Source organism: Filicampus tigris, chromosome 14, assembly GCF_054856515.1.
Source record: "Filicampus tigris isolate MCC_2025a chromosome 14, RoL_Ftig_1.0, whole genome shotgun sequence".
Classification (NCBI taxonomy): Eukaryota; Metazoa; Chordata; class Actinopteri; order Syngnathiformes; family Syngnathidae; genus Filicampus; species Filicampus tigris.
The window spans coordinates 18,147,791-18,169,644 of NC_141230.1; the positions used below are offsets into that span (position 1 = coordinate 18,147,791).

The 21,854-nt window shown below is 40.1% G+C and overlaps 2 protein-coding genes and 1 long non-coding RNA gene across 8 annotated transcripts in view; 1 reads left to right on the top strand and 2 right to left on the bottom strand.

Annotated features, from left to right (window-relative positions):
* The window catches only part of myo3b (myosin IIIB), an 81,776-nt gene extending 72,365 nt beyond the window's left edge, over positions 1-9,411 (bottom strand). Inside the window, exons 1-7 of one of the 5 annotated variants that reach the window (XM_086050892.1) lie at positions 9,254-9,345; positions 9,123-9,155; positions 9,010-9,046; positions 2,268-2,451; positions 1,958-1,978; positions 296-430; positions 20-124 (exon numbers count right to left, since the gene is read on the bottom strand). In XM_086050892.1, the coding sequence (XP_085907018.1) occupies positions 20-124; positions 296-430; positions 1,958-1,978; positions 2,268-2,451; positions 9,010-9,046; positions 9,123-9,129 (489 nt within the window). In that variant the 5' untranslated portion in view covers positions 9,130-9,155; positions 9,254-9,345. Of the gene's footprint in view, positions 1-19; positions 125-295; positions 431-1,957; positions 1,979-2,267; positions 2,452-3,974; positions 4,132-9,009; positions 9,047-9,122 lie in introns of those variants that run through there. The other 4 variants (XR_015089476.1, XM_086050893.1, XM_086050895.1 and 1 more) reach the window with 4 other exon arrangements.
* Positions 9,028-14,503, top strand: LOC147136640 (uncharacterized). Its single transcript, XR_015089477.1, has 3 exons — positions 9,028-9,321; positions 12,947-12,988; positions 14,272-14,503. It is a non-coding gene; the product is annotated as an uncharacterized LOC147136640 (long non-coding RNA).
* ubr3 (ubiquitin protein ligase E3 component n-recognin 3) overlaps positions 10,188-21,854 on the bottom strand; it is a 33,153-nt gene continuing 21,486 nt past the window's right edge. For both annotated transcript variants that reach the window (XM_086050891.1, XM_086050890.1), the window contains 9 exons: positions 20,993-21,098; positions 19,686-19,786; positions 17,499-17,623; positions 15,504-15,608; positions 15,187-15,312; positions 14,287-14,469; positions 13,860-14,069; positions 13,628-13,767; positions 10,188-12,542 (listed from right to left, as the gene is read on the bottom strand). In XM_086050891.1, the coding sequence (XP_085907017.1) occupies positions 12,425-12,542; positions 13,628-13,767; positions 13,860-14,069; positions 14,287-14,469; positions 15,187-15,312; positions 15,504-15,608; positions 17,499-17,623; positions 19,686-19,786; positions 20,993-21,098 (1,214 nt within the window). In that variant the 3' untranslated portion in view covers positions 10,188-12,424. The remainder of the gene's footprint in view (positions 12,543-13,627; positions 13,768-13,859; positions 14,070-14,286; positions 14,470-15,186; positions 15,313-15,503; positions 15,609-17,498; positions 17,624-19,685; positions 19,787-20,992; positions 21,099-21,854) is intronic.

The following is a 21,854-nucleotide window of genomic DNA, read 5'->3' on the forward strand; positions in this document are numbered from 1 at the left end:
GCTAACGTTAGCAGCTTACCAGGAGGGCGCTGTATAAGATGTATGCTATGACGGGCTCCTGCAGACGTTGGCTTCGCATCAGCAACCCTTTGATGAGCTCCGTGACAGAACCGCCATTGCAGAGCTGTGGAGGAGATAGATAATCCAGTAGTATCACGACTACACTGTCTTATATCATACAGGAAAACGTTTGTGCTCTTTATGTTTTGTGTAAAAAAAAATTTTAAAAAAGGAAAATGTGTTTGAATGATTTTTTTTTAAGCTGTATTTGGACATTTGTTGGTGCAGTGCTCACCTCCAGCACCAGCCAGAGCTGTCCACCTGATAAATTTTCCGACTTGTAAAACATGCCGTAAAACTTGACCACATTGGGGTGATTGGACAGGGACCTCAGGATGTTGTATTCTGCCTCGATCTCCTCATCCACATCCTTTTGGCAAGAACGGAAAACAAAGAAAAAAGATGGAAGGTATCGATGCATCGGCTGCATTGGATTATTAAATGCCGATTTTACAGGCTCGGCTCTACTCGTCTTGGGTTTTCCCGCTTTCAAATTGTACCGCGTGCAAAAAACACAAACGAGCAACAGGGAGAACAAGGGTCTCTGGCACGCAGTTCTCGGGATGTCAGTTGCCATATGAATATGTATTGTAATGTAGTAGCGGTGGTAGTGGTAGCGAAAGCGGGGGTAGAGTTCGTTGTATTGGCTCTAGCAGTCGAGCAATATCGGTAGTATTATTATTTACGGTAGTAGTAGTACCGATAGTAGTAGTAGGAGGAATGGCTCTCGGCTCACCTGTTTTCTAGGTACCGTGATGACTTTGTGGGATATATTGCAAATGACTTGTGTAAAATCTCCGACTAAATTGTTGCGCAATTTAATCGATGACTGAAAGACAAGGACATAGAAGAAATGGTGAGCGAAACTAGTTCTGCTGGTATTTTTCCATAAAAGAAGTTAAGGGCAAACGAACTCCTCTCCGGATGCCTGCGTGATAATGTCAGGCAGAGGGATGAGACGGGAGACTGCCGCATCCCAACGGCCATCAAGGGCGGAATCTTGGTGGATGGAATTGCCAGGATGGGGATTGCATCATCCACTCAGTCCAACACTTCAAGTCTAAGATAGACACTAAGGAGTCCTTATCACACAAATAAATGAGCGGGTTTATCGGGAGGATACGGCTAAAGCAGGAGCTACCACTTTAAAGGGGAAGGAAGTCAACCCAAACATTTTTTTTTCAAGAATATGTTCTATGCAGGGTCACTAGTTGAAACACGGCATTCTGATACAGTAAATATTGCGTTTGCGGAAGAAGAGTTAATCCACTCGTTTTTAGTCATCTCTGGGGCCGGCCATTTTGTCGATTCTGTCGACTGAAAATGACATCACAGATGCTCAGGGCTCAGATAGCGACCAATCATGGCTCAGTTTAAAAAAAAACAGGTCCGCTGTGATTGGTCGTTACCTGAGCCCTGAACAACTGTGAAGTCATTTTCATGTTGACAGCAAGTGACAAAATGGCCGCCCCCTGAGCTGGCTAAAAACGGGTGGATTTTGCTGCTCAACTCATATTCCACAAACCGTAAAAAGTCCTGTAAAAAAACACTTATGTCCAATTTTGGAAAATGTTTTAGTTTTCACATTCATGTCCGTAACGCGAAAACACCATTTACGTCAAAATAAGAAAATTGGAAAAAAAAACAACAAAAAAAACGGACATAAGTGTTTTTTCACAGAACAGCGACGAAATGCAACATTTTTCAGAATGCCGGGTTTCAACTGGTGGGCCTGCTGGGAACATATTCTTGGAAAAAAATGTGTTTTGGGTTGACTTCCACTTTTAAGGAAAAGCTGAATTAGAAGACATGACATGAAATGAATTCAAAGCGGGAGATGTCAATGTATAGCAACGGGGGAAGGGCGGCACAACGGCACAGAGTACAGGCAACTTACTCTGTTGGTGTGCCTTGTATGCTGCGATAAGGCAATTTCAAAAAGTCCAGCACGACAGTCATGTCAGATACAACTGCTCACAAAAAGTTCAGGTGTCATTTCAGGATGAACCTAAAATGCACTACTAGCTTTTACAGGTCGACTTCATTTGACCTTCTCGAGACTTTTTAATCCATCGGCCCATGATAACAAGGCTCCGCGGTATTTAAAGTCGCATTGCAACAGGCAAGGTCAAATACAACATGCATGTGCACATCAAAAATATTTGTAACCTAAGTTAGGTGCTTGATTGATACGCAGTATGACTTACATTGACGGGATCCAGGACTTTGACTGCCGCCTGACTTCCATCCTTCTTACTGGTCACCTTGTAGACTTTGCCATACGTCCCTTTACCGATGGTCTCCACGATGTCCCAGTTGTCAGATGGATCTCCCAGGTTCTCCAGGCCAATCATGCTGGACTTGTAAGGATATACTCCATACAGTGACCGGCTGCCGGACAGAAAAAGAAGACACTCACAGTAAAATGGTTCGGTGAAAGTCACTTTTTTTTTTTTTTTTGCACTGCAATCACCAAGGTTATTATAGTTATATTATAGAAAACTAAGAAAATAAGTGAAACTAAAATCGAAATAACATTTTCATTAACAAAATGAAATAAGAAAATGCTTTCAACAAAAAGGAAAACCAAGCTAAAATGAACTATAATTATAGCGAAAATGTTCTTTGTTTTCATTTTCAACCTTTAAACCTTCAAACCTTTTTTTAGTTTGAAATGTATTACAGAGGAAGGAATGACAAACAGTCAGCTGAGAATTGTAGTTTACTTCATTACACTATAGCTAGTGATGATTTTTTAAAAATTATTTTGCGGTTGGCAAATGCTTTATTGAAAAACTAAAACTAATACTAAAACTAATCAAACTAGCCTAAAACAAAGCATTTAAAACAAAATAAAAACTAATTAAACAAACCTAACAAATGTGCTTTAATAACGAATTAAAACTGGGTGAATTTAAAATACAAGTTCAAGTCAAAATGAAATAAAAATGACCAAACTTTTATAATCCTAGCCATTACAAACATTACCTGTGGCAAAGAGGAAAAGTGCAATGAGAATAGAATTGCTAATGTAACTTTTTTTGCAAAATAACGACAAGTGACAAAGTTGATGCGCACATTGTCGCTGTCCTGTGAAAAACACTTATGTCCATGTTTTTTATGTTATGTTTTTTTTTTTACATTTTCACTTTATTGTAATGTCTGCAACGTGGAAACACTATGTACGTGAAAAATAAGAAAATTGAAAAAAATGGACATAAGGGTTTTTTTCACAGGACAGCGACGATAAATTAGGTGCCGTATAGTCACAGTACAATATGTACAGCTAAAGTGACAATAACACGACAAAAATAATGATAAAAGAACCATTTAGTGTATACTCGCAGTTGACCTTCTTGAGGTGGAGCATGAAACCAAGTTGATTCTGTTGCTTTTTCACCTTTTAATATTTACAGCTGTTTACAGCTTTTCAAACTTGCATGACCGTTACAATTTTTCAAAAGCAACAGAATCAACTTGGTTTCATGCTCCACCTCAAGAAAGTCAACTGCGAGTATACAATTTTGTTGTTCTCCCTTTATATACGACGGGTAATTTGGATAGGTTGTTAAAACATTGCCTTTGTTTAGTCTAAAATTCACTTTTTCCAAAAAAAAAAAAAAAAAAAAAAAAAAAAGGATGTTCATACTTCATAGAAAAACTGCTGTTCCAGAAAAAAAACTGCACACCAGAAAGACTTGACAGTTGCGGCACGGCATAAAAACTCAAAACAAGCCGGCAATGAAAGCAATAAAGTATTTGCGGTGGGACATGCCAATGTTACAAAGGACAGCGCAGAACATTGATTCCCGCGAGGCCTTCTCATTGGCGTCATTGACAAACAACAACACTCGTTCTGCCTGCCGCTAAATCAGCAATGCGAAGGATGACAACCGAGGTGTGGCTGTACTTACACGGCAAACGTTACTTTCCTCTGACTCATTGGCGCTGAGCACAATTTACATCAAAAGTTTGGCGATCATAATTCAAGAGACAGCCGGCAAGAGCAACAGGCGACGTTTGACTGAGGCAAGCTTAGCGCTGTCCACCGGGACGCGTCGCTGGCTCCCCTCCTCCACTTTCCCCACAGGAGTGCAATCTCCTCAAGATGAATTGGATTGGATGGCATTAGCTTGACACGCGGCGGTGTGAATGAGTGGCAAACTTTCGCTGCACACGCTCTGAAAGAAGGTTGCCTGTCTATTAAATCAGCGGTCCACTACCAGCAGCTATTTCGGGTCGGGACACGGGCCGAATAGAAAACATTTTATCGTTGAGACGAAAGACCACATAGCAAAGCTGTTTAGCTTCACGCTTGCAAAGAATTCAAAACACAACAGATGGGCTAATTAATAGCATCAAAGGATATTTGAGCACAAACTGGACAGCAAGATATAGTCATATAACAAATCTCATAGGCATATATTCTTTATCCTCTACGAAGACTAACCGTTGTTACTGCGGTTTACTGAGGAGTTTTGACCATCTCAGTCAGTATCCATATGTACTGTACTGCCCCCAGGTGGCCAAAGTGTGCACACCAGAAGGAGCAACAATGCCAATTGAACTAAAGCATTAAAAAAAAAAAAACAGCAAAAATTGTCCTTAAATTCTATTTAATTTTATGATCACTTTGTTTTTATGTGTCGCTCCCTGTATCAGCCAATGAATGAATCAATCAATCAATCGTTAATGCAGACATGCAAGCTTGATAACTGCTCTTGCAATATTGCCCCCCTGGAGCGAAATCAATAGCCATGAGAATTCCACTACCCAGGAGGGCGAAGAGCACTCAAACTTCATTGACGCTGTTGATGCTAAAAATTCATTCGTCATTCAAACATTTCCTCCTCCCCCAAATTGCAAAAAAAAAATAAATAAATAACAAATCATCACATTTTTGCCGACTTTTCTCTTTGTTGTAAAGTAATATATATACTAAAGACCAGAGTACCATTTCAAGAGTTATGGGACCCAAAAATTATTTCAGTATATACATTTTGTTTGAATTAATTAGTTTTACTACGCCAAAATATCAGAACCTACGTCAGCGTAAAGAAAAAAATCTATATTGGTCGGTCCCTATTATTCATCATCTCTTTTGCAGTCAAGCTTTCAAAGACACGGCAACACCACCCTGGATGGTCCCAAACTCACAAATAATTACCATTTATTTCCATGCCGCTCCGTCAAAATATTTGCTTTACATGAAACCGGTGCGTGACGCAAAAAAAGGTTACGCAACATTGTCTTAAATGACAACGGCGGCAAGGATTTATGGCCGACAGCCATGTAAAAAAGCACCAGCATGAATCACACTCTTGTGGTGATTTGTGTGTGACCAATGATGCCAAGTCTGAAGGGTCAAAGAGGCCCTGAACATCCTCAAACGATATGATTAATCGGTAAACGGCACTGTCATGTTGTGATATTCCATAGCGGGGATATACAATCCCAAGAGACATGATGGAGAGGGATGTTTGTGTGGACAATCTGCCAGAGGCGGCGTGACCCTGACGGAGAGTCATCGGCTACTCGCACACAAACGGAGTTAGGACATATTTATGAACGACGGGGCACTCGAGGTGAGTAATGCAGATATTGCATGTAGCTACACCACAAGGCTCGTCTCACAGCTCCAACAAAAAAAATCCTTTATGCTGTCCTTCAATGAGCGGCAATTGGACATACTGATGCAGCTCGCATTTGAATAATTGCCTGCTAATCCTGCGTCATCTGGAGTTATCCATCAAAGCTTGAAAAAAATTTTTTAAAAAGTGAATCGCCGACCTTAAAAGGCTTCCTGAATGACGCTCTACATTTGTCTTATCAATCAACTAAATGTAAGCCGGTCCACCACAACATCATTAATCTGCAGCAAGTCAAGTTTGGAGTTTTACCGATTACTCATGAAAATGCTCAGAAAAGCTGAAGAGAAAAACACATCCGAGTCGTAAATACCTGCGTCTGTGAAAGTGTTCCACGCCAAAATGATGCAGGCTGATTCATACTAAACTGAGGGTGAATAATTTAGCGGCAATTTGTGACTTGATCTGCAGCGGAGTTAAAATATTCAAGTGGCAGGTGTATGCTCTCATAATGGCCGCTGATATGATGCATCTCGGGTTGCACGCAGGTAACCAGGAAGTCGACGGTGGTTGCCAGGTCACATGACTCCTCCTGATCCGGCAACCTCGCGTAAATAAAGCCCCCCCGTTTTGTTGGCGGTTGCCATTTCAACGCATGTTTAAATGCATTGCTCGTCAATTATTTCAGAGAGGAAGTTAACATTTGTTCATGAAGTACAAAGCACAAATTAAGAGCTCATCTAATAGACAAAATATTAGAAACAAGCACCTTCCTTTCGGGATAGTCCACTGGCGTGGCTGTTTTAGAGCGCCTCGTTGCTCGCCCCGAAACAGCGAAGAGTGACGCGGCTCAACTTTATTTCTACAGCTTTAACAACAGCTGCAACAAAGTGCTATGCATAAAGAATAAAACTCTAAAATTACAATAATATACCTAATTACAAAGCAAACATAACATAAAATAAAATAAAAAGGAAAATCTACGGTATTAAAACCAGCTTGTGCTAACTAAAACTAATACTCAAAATAACGAAAACACAACTAAAAACGAATAATTAAAAACCTGCTCTAAGAACTAAAAACTAACTGAATTTAAAGAGACAAAAGTCAAAACGACGAAAAAACTATAATGAAAAATCCCAAACTATTATAACCCGGGTGTACTACAACACTGACATCAGCCATATGCCGGGTTGGATTTTTTTTTTTTCGCGACAGTCCAGAGAAACTGTTTGTTGCGAGGTAAAAGTCAGATGCAGTTGATTGAGAACAGGACACCAGTGACCCCACATGGTCAAGCTCAAGTTACCCTTCATTGTTTACCTCCCTGCGACAGCACAAGACAGCACCCATGTTTCAGTATATTAGGCAATATTTGTGGGGACAGAAAAAAAATGAGCTATTAGCTATAATAGTAATAAAATACACTTTGATAGTGTCACCCAAAACTGAGCATTTGTAAAGACATTGAGTTTTTCCATTACAGTTAGCTTTTATTACTTTTCGACTTTTGAGTTTGTGAATTCCGTTACCGGTAGTTATATTTAGTTTTTTTAGGCGGGTTTGTGAGTTTTTACTACTGGTACTTGGAATTTTTGGGGGGCAAATTCTTTGTTTTAGTTTTCATTAGGTTGAGTATTAGTTTTTATTTACATACAGTATTTGTTGAGGGCAAGATAAAAAGCCGTACAGTAATACAGAAATAAAAAAGCATGTAAAATAAACCCAAGTATGTGTGAAATTAATTGAAAAAGACAAAAACGTTCCACATTTTTGGTTTACGTAGTTTTATAAACAAAGTGTATTTTCAGTCAGTTCTTTTTTTTACTCTCATTTTTACTTCGTTAAGGAAAAGGTCTTTTACAATTTTTGTTTGAGTCTTTTTGTTAATGTTCGTTCACTACAATAACCTTGCGCAGCTCTCAAATTGGACCTTACCGGCAGGTGTACCTAAAGATGTTGCCGGTGCATGCATATGATTGCCAGGTTCAGTTTGAGTAATCTCATTTTCTGCTTTCAACAATCACTCTTGCTCGTTCTCTCTGTTTAAAGCCTTGCGGGAACGGCACGTTGTCAACTGGCTGATACGTGTGTGGCGGAGGGGGGGGGGAAACACACCCTGTGAACGACATAATCCTTTCTAAGGGGATATAAAGAGGATTTGCGGTAAACCTTAGCAGCCACAAGCAGGGCTGCAGCTACTTGCCCTTGTCACCCTGGACAACCAAAGACTCACTTGTGCATGAAGAAACACTTTTAACTCAATATAGTGTACACTAAAGAATCTATCAGTGCACTGAAATATCCAGCCGAGCAAGATGAGGGACTTGTTTGATGTTGAACAACTTGAAACGAACTTGTGCTAATGACGTAAATGTGTTTTTAAGAAAATAGAGGAAAGCACTAGTAATTCTCAAAGTGTGGCGCGCAGGCTCCCTCTAGTGGTACGCAATATAATCACTGCCTTAATAGTGCCGTTCTTTTTAACTTAAAGTTCAAAACGTTTGCTTGATTTTTAAGATTAGCATTTCTAAACAATACATTTTAATTGAAGCCATCTTTGTCAGTATGAAGTGAAAGCACCTTGTACCTAATGTTTTTTTAAGAAACCACCGCGCGGAGGAAAAATAACCAATCAGAGATAACCAATCAAGCCGTGACTAAAGAAGTGTCAATTAATCTCAAATCCCTGCAGATGAACTGTTACTTTGGGATTCGGGATCTTTGCTGAAACTATACGGGAATATCCTTCTCGGGGAGGCAAATTTTGACACACTAGTCACTTTGTCACTTCTTTTGGGCTTTTAACAGTCACAGAGAACACGTATCCCGCGTCAACAAAATAGCAGCGCCAAGCTAGCATTAGCGCTAGCATAAGCAGACATTAGCCGCAGGTGCTACGTCGGTAGCATGATTTATTCAGAATGGAGTGTTACTGTAATGCTCCATTTTATTGGTTCAAAGTTTTATTTTTTTACAATGTACAATCAACTAAGTATTTTTTAGGTGGTAGCCTACTTGGTATAAGGTTTAAGAACAATTGAACTGTACAGTCTATGTATATGTATATATATATATATATATATATATATATATATATATATATATATATATATATATATATATATATATATATATATATATATATGATCTACAATCTTATCTATTAATTACCTATAAGCACGATTGTATAAAAGATGCTAATCGGTAAACAATCCAGTGTTTAATTCTGACCACACAACATGCAAATTCAACTTCTACCATGATTACAACAGCAACAAAATGTATTCTTTTGCATTTTCACATTGTGTGAACTATAATGGCGTTACTGTGCTCTGAACAAGGAAGTTTTCATTCTTACCCGTTGTTGTTTGCTGCCTCGTGTCCATCTCTGAGCTCTATAAAACAAGGACAAAAAATTTCTCAGTTGCATTCTTTTATGCACTACCTACTACAAAAAAACTTTAGTCTTACCATCCATAGCAACATATCCAAACTGATTTGTCCCTTCAGCCAGTCAGGGAATTTAATAATTAATAATGAGCTTATGGACACCTGAGTAGAGCACGCTGAACCTGCACGGGGGAAAACATGCGTCCACTCACCTGAGTAGGAAGCAAAAACAGAGGAGGAAGGGCCGAAATGAATTTCTGACCTCGCCGCTTCTACCCAGGTAACATTCCTCTCCTCTGGCCGGGCTTCGGTCCAGTTGGCTGAAATCACAAGTTTAGTATGGCTCTTGTTTGTTACACACAAGGCCTCCGTTGTTTATCAAAGCTCAACCCAATTATCCAGAAAATACACAAGTCACATGGTCGAGGAATTTATTTGAGGGTTCTAGGTCACACACACAGTCCAACAATGGAATGGAGTAACTGATTACTCTGATTGGCCGATTTTAGCCGATGCGTAATAACGGAGGGAAAGATGGGAAACTGAAAGTAGTTAGGATATAATTTTCTGCCGTTATTATTAGATGGCGGAGAGACCGTGTACGTATTGCAATCACAGCTTCAGAAAACAGGGGAGCTGTGATTGGTCTTTACCTCAGCAACTGCGATGTCATTTTCAGTCGACAGCACGTGACAAAATGGCCGCCCCCTGAGAAGGCTAAAAACGGGTGCATTTTGCTTCTTAACTCATATTCCACAAACGCCATTGTAATCAGAACGCCGTGTTTAGACTAGTGGGGGCGCATACAACATATTATTGTAAAGAAAATATTTGGCGACAACTTTGCCAAAAATACCAGTAAAATTCATTTTCTGATGTAAATACATCAGTCTGCTATTCCTTATAAATACTTTTGAGTTTACATTACATTCATAACTTTATTAGTGCGTTCTATGCTAAACGCAGGTGGCTTATGATCCATTTTATATAAAACAATATTTAAAATAAACACTCTGACTGTTTCATAAAATAAAAACACCACCTTATACCGACTAAAATCATAACATAAAATAACACAAGCAAAACATGCATCTGCTTAAAGAAAATCTAACGACACCACAAACTGAAACCAAAGGACACAGAACGGTGTGCTTATATTTTATTCACATATATTACATGTTGCATTAAATGTCCAAGTCATACTTTCTGGCCAAAATCAGAAAGTTTGATTCTGCACCTACAGTAATGTACTGTATTCTCTCTTCAATCACACAGGAGAACACACACAAGAGCTTTCAATCACAATTTACACTCATTGATATTTGCTTGCGGTCATTTACAAAGTGGGTACTGCAAATGTGATGACAAAGTGAAACTTAGTAAACATAAAAGCAGCATGCATGACTTCTGCAAGTTTTTCTTTTATAATTCAAGTGTCAACTTAACCCCCCCCCCCAAAAAAAAAAAAAAAAACAAAACTTGAAAACAGCAGCCCGGCATCTGACACCAGAGATACTGGCGCTTACTTTATCTTCACGCTGATCAAAACATCTCACAGGCACGACTGGATGAACTTACTCTGCTCCAGAAAGCAAAAAGTTCATTGAGGAAAAAAAAAATAAAATAAAAAAAAAAATCATCTAAGACACTTAAATAGCGGCTCAAAAGATGTCATGCACAGTGTAAAGCAGATGATCAAAAAAAAAAAAAAATAGTCTAAATGTAATTCTGGAATGCAACTACAAATCACAGCCAGATGACAAATGAGTCGGGGATAGTCGACAGCTTCAAGAAAGCTTTTCAGATTGAGTTCAAAGATGTCTTTCAAAGCAACTTCATTTCCATTGAGTTGGATGGAATGAACAGAGAACCAGGAAAGGACTCTCGATTGCTCTACGATGCAGCCAGTTCATTTGTTTTTGGGGTGCAGACCTTCATTGTCTTTCACGGGTTGACTTGTGCATGGGGCTGAACAATTCGTCAAATTCAAATCAACATATCAAATTGGTAGGATTTTATTTTGTATAGCTATTTTTTATTTTTTATTTAGTATATAGTGTCGAGATAGTCAGCGCTTAAGAAGTATAGTTCATGTTTACATATTGTTTCAGGAAACAAGAAAAGTTAGTGATAAAGACCGATTTGTTAGCATTATTGTAATCCAATTTCTGATTGACTGACTTATGTTCACGCCAGTTTTTTGGTAGAATTGTGTGAAGTTCTTGTTGTGAAAGCTTTTCTTAAGTTAACTCTAATTGAAGTAGATAAACTGTCTTTTACATTAATTCATGGCTGGTTTAACCTTATCTTAAATGTAATGACCAAAACTTTTGTGTAGGATAAATCTGATAGTTAATTGTAATCCAGATAAATGTATTGTTTGTTAAAAAATACATAGGAAGAGGACCATAAAAAAAAAAAATAATAATCGCATATTAAATCGCAATCACAATATTGAGGGGGGAAATAAGAATGTTTTGTTGTAGCACGTGAGCTTATTCTCCACACGTAATCAGGAAGGAAAAAAAAAAAAAAAAAAAAAAAAAGCAGATCTCAGGCAGGACGTGGTTAACTTCAGCGAGTGTAATAACGGTGACCGCGCGCGTCCTTTGACAAAGCGAGTCTGAGCCGACGTTCCCGGCGATCTAAGCGAAACCTCAATGCGCAACCTTCACAAAAGTTAAAATTACTTGAACAATGAGCAGCAGCGTTTATTTAAATATCTAAAACTTATTTTCAACAGCAAAAAAAAAAAAACAATTCCTGAGGATGGATTGCAACTTGACCCATTAAAAGAGCCTTTTTGCTCTTTTGCGAAAAAAAAAAAAGAAAAAACTCCATAGTGTGTTGATGTCATGTAGTAGTAATGCGTCTGCACCCGTCAGGAGCTTGAAACTCATACCAGAACCATGATTAAAAGGGATATGCTTGAACATCATCATAAATGGTGCATTATTGCAGGGATAATCAGCGCTAGACATTCCATATATATTTAAATATGTCCAAATAAATACCAAAGCCAATATTCCAAACCAAGTACGGTACATCTCTGGGAAAAGTTGTGCTTTTTTTTTTTTGCTTTTTTTTTTTTTTTAAATAAATTTGATGTGTCCAAATTGTGTTTTTTTTGTTTCCCCCTGTTGAAAACTACATGATAACATAAGGGAATGCACACACGTGTTAATCCTCATGGTTGTACACCAAACTTCACACAAACCGAGGTCATGGCGCCGATACTTTGAGTGGAAGTTTTTGTCAAACGTGGAAGACGCTCTGGCAAAAACGACACAAATTGCAAATAGTGTTCTTCTCTGTGACGGGCTGCAGTTTTTAAGTGGACTTTGGAGGATTATTTTTTTTTTTTTTTGTTTGTTTGTTTTTGTTTAGAGTCCGTTATAGTGAGGCCCCCAACGCTTATTGATGTGGTCAAAGGTGTGTGAAACCCACTGTTGCTCCAACACTCGATATCGCTCTTCACACAAGAAAAGAGGTTTTCCACGGCTGGAAGAAAAAAATCAAAAACAGGGAGGGAAGACAAGAGTGAGCTCTGGAGTTAGAGTGAAATAAAAAAAAATAAAAAAAACAATGTCCCAAACTAAGTGTTGAGTTTTTTTTTTGTTTTTTTTTAAATAAGATTAAAAATAACAAAATTAATCACTGATAATATGAGACCTTCATTTACACTATCAATCCATCTAATTCTAAATGCAATTAATCAGTTTTAATTTTAATAAGGAAAAACAGCACTGTATTGTATAAAACACAATAAAAGAGAACGTTAAAAAAATGGTTTCATAAAGTGTAATTACTGTATGCACTGTTGTATTCGTGTATTGTCTGTGTAACTTTAAAGGTGGGTTTGGATCTCATACATTTTTTTTTTTTAAAAACATGCTTTTGTTTAGGCGCGGATGGCACCGACATCAGCGTCCCCTTCAGGTCAGCGGGTAAGTTGATTGCCTGTCAAGTTTTAATCGATTGTACACCCCCCACCCCCAATAAAAAAAAACTGGTAACATTTCATTTTTAGCAATACTCCATCGTGAACAAGGGGGTGCAGCTAATTTAAAGGGGTGTGGCCTAGTGAGCTACATCAGGAGCTGAAGTCGGGTTGGCTTGTTTGTATTTTGTATTCGTTTAACTGTCCCTTCAATAAAGCTATAACTCATGCGTGACCCGACTTACTAGGTTTTCACGATACAAGCGGCCACTCAGAAGATTTTTTTGGGGGGGGGGGGGGGGGGGGGGGAGTGGGACAGCAACACACAGACAATATAATAATATTCACAGTCATATATTCTTTATCCTCTGTGAAAAACTACTCATATAACCTCATCTTAGCAAGTCACTTAACAGTAGCTATGCGTTGCCATTAATTGGCATTGAAGCAGGAAATTAGGATGCACAAACTGTTGAATTCATTCTATTCGGGGGACAGGAATTTTCATTCACTTCAACGGGGAAAGAGGACGATATAGCGAATGCGGGGGCCAGCGCACGTAGCAAATAAAATAGCGCGGAACTAGTCAAGGCCCTCATTTCAATCTACACTCCAAGTCATTGTCAGAAGTGCGTGTGTGTGCTACCGTAAATCGCGGTCCTCCTCTCCGTGGGCATCGAGGTAAACAGAACCCCAGAGGCAGAAGCGATGTCCGCGGATGATGATGATGACTGAGGCGTTAATCAGTAGAAAGATGCCAGTAGCAGCGCCACAGTGTTGGGAGTGCTGCTCAAACAGAAACATTGGGAGAAAAAGCCGTGCGACATCCATGAGGCGGTGATTCCTTTTGACAAACGGCAACGGGGAGAAAATCTTACCAAAACACATTCACAGATGCCCTGCTGCTTGCAGCAAACCCCTTTGAGACAGACGAAGGCGCCACAGACAAGGCAGAGCGCGGGGTCCTTTGGCACCTTTTTACAAACAGTGCAGGCCTTCCTGTGGTAGTACTGGAAGATGATATTGTAGTTGTCAGGCAGCTGCAGGAGGCGGGGCGGTGCCCACTGGGGATCCTGGACGAGCAAGGTCTTCGCGCAAGACAAATGAGAGGGAGGAGAGAAAACATTTAGGCGGCGACACATTTTTTTTTTTCCCTACTTCCCTCCCTGTCAGACCTCATCTCATTCAAAGCTGGATTTAATTCAAGCCAATTTGTTGTGCGTGTACATCCCATATTTATTGCTCACCGTTTTTTTTTTTTTTTTGTTTTTTTTAAATTCCGGGTTGAAGTCCAAGACTGCTTACCAGCGATTGCTCTGCCTGCACCTGAGAGAGCTCTTTGACCTCGGCACACCACTGCGTGACCAAGTCGAAGGCGCCGACCGCCCACTCCAGACACGAGGCACTGTTCACAGGATTTGAAGCCACGGAGGGCGCAGCAGCTGCGAGACCCAAGCACACGCACAGGGACGAGAACTCTTCCTGCTCCTGAGAATGACAACAGGATATACAGTAAAAAATAAATAAATAAATAAAATTATATATGTATATATAAAATCATTTTTTTTTATATATACACATACATATCTTTTTTTTTTTTTTTTTTTTTTTAAACTTCTTTATGGAGTTAATTTGCCCCCATTAAAATGAATTAAAATACCATTTAACCCATTCTGACCACCAAAAAAAAAAACAACCAGATTTTTTTGGTGATCATGAAAAATAGTACTGTATTGTGTAACAAAATAAGAGAATAACTAAACTGCTTTTATAAAGCCCAATTACTGTTCGCACTATTTGTGTGTTGGATGTTTGCCTTTAAGTGGCGTGGCCCAGAGAGTGACATTCGGAGCTGGAGTCAGGTTGGTTGAGTGGCCAACAACAGCTTCTTTTGACTCTTCTCATTTTGTATTTGTGTCTTTGACTTTCCCCCCCCTCCCCACCCTCATTTAATCTAAGGCGATTGTCATTGTGCTGGCATTACAGCACCCTACTTGCTGAATTTTTGTTCCCCTCTGCACATCACTGGTGTGGTGGCGTATCTAAAGCTCAATATTTACAGTCAAATTTAGCATTGCAACATTATCCATTCCCACACACACACACACACACACACCAAATCTCAGAATCTTTACAGCTGGTTACAACTAACTCTAAAAATGAGAGGAGCACAAAAAAAAAAATGTGGCACTTCGGACTACACACCAAGCAGCCAGTGAGGTTGTCCCCGTAGAGATGATGCTGCAGCAGGCAGGCGAGTCGAAGGAAGGGCAGGCAGTACTGCTGGAGGCTGAACTCGACAGACTGCGGCGACCACACACTGGAGCTCAGCTGGAGAGGGGACGGAGCGGCGGCAGTCGATCAATAACCAGCCAACGGCTCGGTGATAACGGCGTGATTCGTATCTTCAAGCGCGATATTAGCCGAATCGCGGTCTTTGTGTGAACCGTAATGCCGTGTCGAGGGACGGGTTGAGGAGGGAAAACAAGGGAGCTAAGTCGGAAAGCGTTTGAGTCACTCACCATGATGTCTTCCATGTTGACTGCATAGAGGCTGTTGCACTTGGACAACTCGCTGATAACGTGGCCGAGCAGCGCTTCGGGAGACGTCTCTGCGTTTGCGCGGGCCTAAAAGCCAAAACAGAAGCATCCATCAACTCCGATCTTATCACCACGCAGTTTCTACTGCTTGGGAGGAATAATCAATAGTCTTAATCTAATCTGCAAAATAAGAGGCAGCGCGAGCAAATTCCATCTTTGACGGCAATCGCCCTCGCGGCGGATTGATTGAGTGAAAATAAAGCGAAAAAATAAATTAAAAAAAATCTTCTACAGCGGGTAGACTTACTTGAAAGTAATATCGGATTAAATAACAGTGATGGTAGCGGGGATGGGGCACCGTCTACTCGATTAATTTCTCAAATGACTCCTTCAATAGGTGAGTCAACATACTGTGACAGATCTGGACTTGCATGACGACGTCTTTAAGGGTTTTCACACCTAATGAGGCGTAAGCCGGAACAAAAAATACAATTCAAATTTGTCACACTATCCTTACATCCACGAGGACAAACCATGCACATCCAATGAGGTCTAATACAAAAAGTTGTCGCGCCATTTTAACATTTCTTTTTTTTTTTTTTTTTTTTTTTTTTGCTTTGCAGTGGTGTACCGAGAGGTGTTTTCGATACATTGAGCACATGTAGCTCAATAAGGTACACAAATGATTAAAAACTACTTTCTGTATAACACAGTAGGGATAAACCGATTATCGGCCGGGCCGATTATCGGCCGGGCCGATTATCGGCCGGGCCGATTATCGGCACCGATATTTGGCTTTTTGACGAATATCGCCGCCGATTATCGGCCGGGCCGATTATCGGCACCGATATTTGGCTTTTTGACGAATATCGCCATCGGCCAACAGAGTTAAAAAAAAGGCCGATTGTTTCATTGATCCTTTTTAAGACACGCCGACAACCCCGGGTGCTCCCAGAACGTTTTGTTAGAATTTTATAACAGAGATGTATATTGTCAAAAATTTCTTGAAATAATAATAATAAAAATAAATAAATAAAAACATTCTTAAAGACGTTGCAACAAAGTTAACAGTCAATTTTCCTTTAGATTTTGATCGGAATATTTTCCTTTTTACTGAAAATGAATATCGGCTTTCGGCCTCCTTGACTTCCTAATAATCGGTTTCGGCCCCCGAAAAAAAGCATATCGGTCTATCTCTACAACACAGTGCAGGTTTTGTTCAGGCGGCAATCAAAACAGAATCTAATTTGCAGAATCCAATAAAGTGTTAAGCGTACATGAAGTCAGTAGGTGGCTCAAAGAGCACTGTAAACAGATATATAATACAGATGTCAATAATTCTCCACAACAGTACTGAATGTGTGTTTTGAAATCAAAATCCCATTGCTGGGCGGGTGGGTTGATTAAAGGAAGCGTTGCAAGCATTCATCACGCGGAAGGCAGAAGAATATAAAACAGCCGCCTTATCGCATCTCCTGTCCTTTGTCAAAGATTTATACAATCCAGCCAGCAGACTCTGAGCCTTCTTAAAATTGCATTATCAACGCATTTGCATTGCTTCGAAAATTCGTAAAGAGGCGCCCTAACGTCTGCATCATATTAATGATTGCCTCCTCGAAAGATTCTAACCGGCCATTATAGATAGAAGAAAAAGTGCGATATCGGGAGGAGTTCCGCTATTTGTCTTTTGACATTCCGGCTAGCCGCTCACTAATTCAGATTTAATTGGGTGAAGACAAATAGCCAATTAATGCAACACTCTCCGGCAGTCACACTATTCAAGATAATGAAGATCGATATCGTCGCCTGTGGAAACGCCATAAATGAAATGGGGAAAGGGCTTCATTCGTCTCAATAGCCAGTCATAAACAATGATTTACAGAGATTGGAAGGCGGTTCTCGCGCCCCGCACGCAGAGCGCAATGAGAAAAGGATCATCTTTGGCTTGCGCTGGCATGCAGATGACTGGCCTTTTACCTTTTTGATTGCCCCAGATGAGCTCCAGGCCTGCCTTTCTTCTGGCCTCAGCTTGGTTGAGAGTGTGGCCAGGGCCTGGATGAACTGCAGGTTGTACAGCATCTTCACCACGCAGGTAAAGTGCTCTACACGGGGCAACAGAGTCAAATAGTACATGAGTAGGGATGTAACGATTCACTCAAGCCCCGATTCGAATCGATTTTCAGTTCCCGATTTCCGATTTGATTTTTTTTTTTTTTAAACTGCTACCATGCTTGTCGATGTGCACTAGTGTGGTTCTGCAGCCGTCCACAAACGCAATACGCAATGACGTTTGGCGCAAAAGCATAATTTGATCTGCACATTCAAAATGTGCATACGCATCTGGAATGAAAAAAAACCAAAACGTTTCGAGGCATTTTCTAGATGAATTTAACCAACACGATTTTCGATTAATCGAATCGATTAATCGGGGGCGAATCGATTTTAAATGGATTCTGGATTCATCGTTACATCCCTATCCGCCAGTGTTGATTAACTGGCAAGAGTTTTCACAATCAACTCATTTTCTGTTAAAATACTCAACAGATGTTTACTACATCCCAATTGCAAGTCATATGAACAGCAAACATTGTTAATATTTGCCCTTTACCTTTGTTAGAATTTATGAATTAATTAATGTGATACTCCTTTTTAAAAAATAAAATGAAATAAAAAAAAAACAATTTAAAAAGAAAAAGAAAATCTGATAACAGTGTGCTTATCACCATGAGGAGAAGGTTTCTGGTATGCCTTGGGTCATTTATTTATTTTTTTTAATAAAAACTGAACAGGTCCCACAGACCCGCAAACACCATACAAGGGTTAAACCACTTGTTTCTGAAATAACTAGAAAATAACTAATACTTGTGGATCATAAACATGATCAAAAAAACAGTTCGTGACCCCATTATTATGCTTTACGCTTGCTGATGAGCTCATCGTGGGTTAATCCATTCTTTCACTTTCTCAGTTAGTCACTCACTTGCAAATCATTACACTTTCCTTTGTTTTGGTTTTTTTCCCCCAATTACATTTTTAGATTTTACAGATGAACTCCGGCTGGAATATTTGTAACTTACTTTCCAACGCATCTCCAATTTCTATGTAGCAAGAGTCCTGCTTGCCCTTGAAAGCGGTCAATCAAATTGAGGCAGTAATGAAATGAGTCATTAAACATGACTGCGGCTTGACAGCGAGCTCTTTAGGTGGTCGATGGAGGAGATATTGCGACAAGCTTGAGAAGAAGGACACGCCAAGGAGCTGCGGAATCAGACGCGTAGGACCGAATTCTGTACTCGTGTCTGGTTTTCGGCTTGGGTGGCTTTTCACGGGGACAAAATGTGACAGGCTGCTCTGTCGCCCCCAAAAAATATGATCAGTCTTATCGCTGCTGTAGCACAGAGGTGACGTTTGCGGTGATTAATGAGAATGTTTTTGGTTAACAATCTTGACATCTTGAAGATTTGTGGATTTTTTCCCCCATTCATTATTTGTTGAAACACTCACCCCATATGCTGTTTTTCTGCTCAGGCCGTATCATTATCTAATTTTTTTAAAATTGCTTTGGCACCTTCTAGTGGCATTTCGGTGACAAGCAACTATGTTGAACTGAGGGAAGGAGCTTCATTCATTTAGGCCGGGCTTTATTTAACTCATTCACTGCCATTGATAAATTGACTTGTCTTTTCACAATCCAGCCATTCGATCCCATGGATTTATTAATATTTTTTTCTATTTTTTTTTCAAATGTTGGTGTAAAAGAGGGTCTGAAAATGTCTGGCAGTGAATGAGTTAATAGAAACAAAGTGCTTGGATGCCATCTTGTGGCATCTGTAGGCAATCAAAAAACTTTTTGGGTTCCTCATGGATTTTGCTGTTCACAGCAGGGCTCCGTCCCAATCCCGGGCAAATTCAAAGCAGAGATTCACCCCATATTCGAATTGCATTCGATTGTGCGGGTGTACCTAATGAGGTGTCTTGAAAGTACTTATCAAGCAGGAAACCAATTTGTTGCAATGGAAAACGAGCCGTGATTCTGCTTCAGACCCTAAACAGACATTTAAACCATCTGGAAAGAATTTCTTGAGAATTCACACACACCCCCGCGCTAAAAGAAATTCTATCACGCATGACTACATCCGCAAATTGACGAGGCGGCAACTGTACCTTTTCGCAGAGGCTGCGGCATGGTGAGCACAAAGATAATCAACAGCGATGGCACATCTCGGAATAGCATGGGCACCTCGGGTCTTTCTTCATCAAAACCACTGCACAAACAAAACAAAACATCTTTCGATTAATCACAGCCTGGTTGTCATGTTTCCTCCTTATCGGTTTCAAAAAAAATGTGAGCGGGCGGAGGTTTGTTTGATTCTTTTTTTTTTTTTTTTTTTTCCTGGACCAAAACATCAAATCAAAGTGTTTGCCTAATGCATCCCTTGTACAGTTTTGTTACGTGCCATTTCCAATTTAACCGTCTTCTTTTCTGTCCACAATTACACTCTGCACTCTTGAGAGGCCTCGGGAGCTTTGAATGAGAGGGACTGCACTTAAGGTGTAATACCCTCCATTACCAAAGCACTCAGCGGTTAATTCCATAGTGCACCGACGGAAAGCCTTTATGGATAGAGCTCTCAACCCTGCTACGACCACAGCGCACAGTATGTGTTGTGTTTTTTTTTTGTTTTTTTTTCTCCCTCTCTCAGTTTCATTCTTCTCCCACTGATCGATTAAAAAAAAAAAAAAAAAAAAAAAAAAAGGGGGCTGAAATGCATCTATGTAAAACATCTCTCGCTTTCTCTCTGTCCTATTTAGCGGGACCGGTTCGGTTCATCTCGACTGCCTCGGGGTGTCAATGACACAGCTCGCTTCCGATAAACCTCCGCAAAGTATTTTGAAACCGCAAATGGCTCCTGTGAGATTTCAGCACGCCTTTGAGCAATTTTAGCGGAACAAAGTGTAAAAGCTGCAAGCGGGGAGGGAGCGGCGTTCAGTGCGGCGACATCTTTGGAGAAACACGACAATGCACCGTAGCGCACCTGTGACTGAAGACAGGGGGGAAAAAAAAAAAAAAAAAAAAAAAAAAAAAAAAGGGCATGACGGTGTCTTGTGTATTTGGCGGAGCAAGGTGCACAATTTGGGTGCTCCGCGCGGTTGTTCTCGGTACAGTGAATTAGACGGGGGGGGGGGCGTTTCGCTCTCTGCGGAGCGCCCGCTAATTTGCCAGATGTAGCAATTACCGGTTGCTATGGAAACCGTACATGGTCCATTTTCTGTATTTAGCTCCTCTTTTGTGTGACGGGAAATCTGTTGGGGGAGGCAGGAGCGCTGGTGTTTTAAGAAAGGTCCTTTGATTGCTTGATGATGTCAGGGAGCAATGCAGGGGCGTTGGAGGAAGGGTGATTTATGTTTATTTATTTTTAATTTTTTTTTAGATGTGATGTCAGAGCTTTTAGGAAAAGAACACCGCTCACTCGGTCTCTCTGCTTTGTGTAAGTTGAGTCAGCTTCGTCCACGGGTTGTAGGCCGAATCAATGCTGTACAGACGCATGTGCATGGCCAACACATGAAAAAGCTGATCTGAAGTAGGAAGAGAGACGGCGTTAATTCACAACAACATCCAAATATTCCGATATGAACTATTCGGCATCTGTTCCGATGGCTCAGAATAACTAAACCGAAGGAATTTATGGTGATGTTTGCTCGTTAGCTCAAACACTCATTTGAGAACAACTGGTCACTGGCGCTGATGTAAGATTAAGGAAAAACAAACGTTGACAATAAAAGAGAGCCTAATTTGTCATTGGGCAAAGCAAGTCAATTGAACTAACAATAATGAGTACAGTTCAGTTTGAAACCAATTCCATTACTTGGGGTTTTATAAAGTAATTCAGCAGGTGCACAGCCAATTGCCTAAGGGCAACAAAAACAGACCACCCACCAATGCTAATCTTTTTTTAAATGTGTTTCACAGCAATGTATGCGACCAGACTGCAGAACGTGCTCTGCGTATACTTGGAGCAACACTGCCCCCTACAGGAGCATTTAGGCATAGCTAAAGAAAGTACAACTTGTTTTCCTCTCACCTCATGTCAAGAATGACCCGTAAATTGAGACTCAAAATAGGAGAAGTATTGTTTTTTTTTGGGGGGGGGGAAATAAAATCAAAAGGACTCATCGTTCTCCATTTAAAAAAAAAAAAAAGATAAACAATACAACAGAAGAGCATCATGTCATGTCAAATGAACCATCAAAATGGGTTCAATTTAGTCGAGAGGAATAAAACAAGACAACAGATATGCTTTCGGTTGTCATTGATTGCAAGTGAGGAGATAA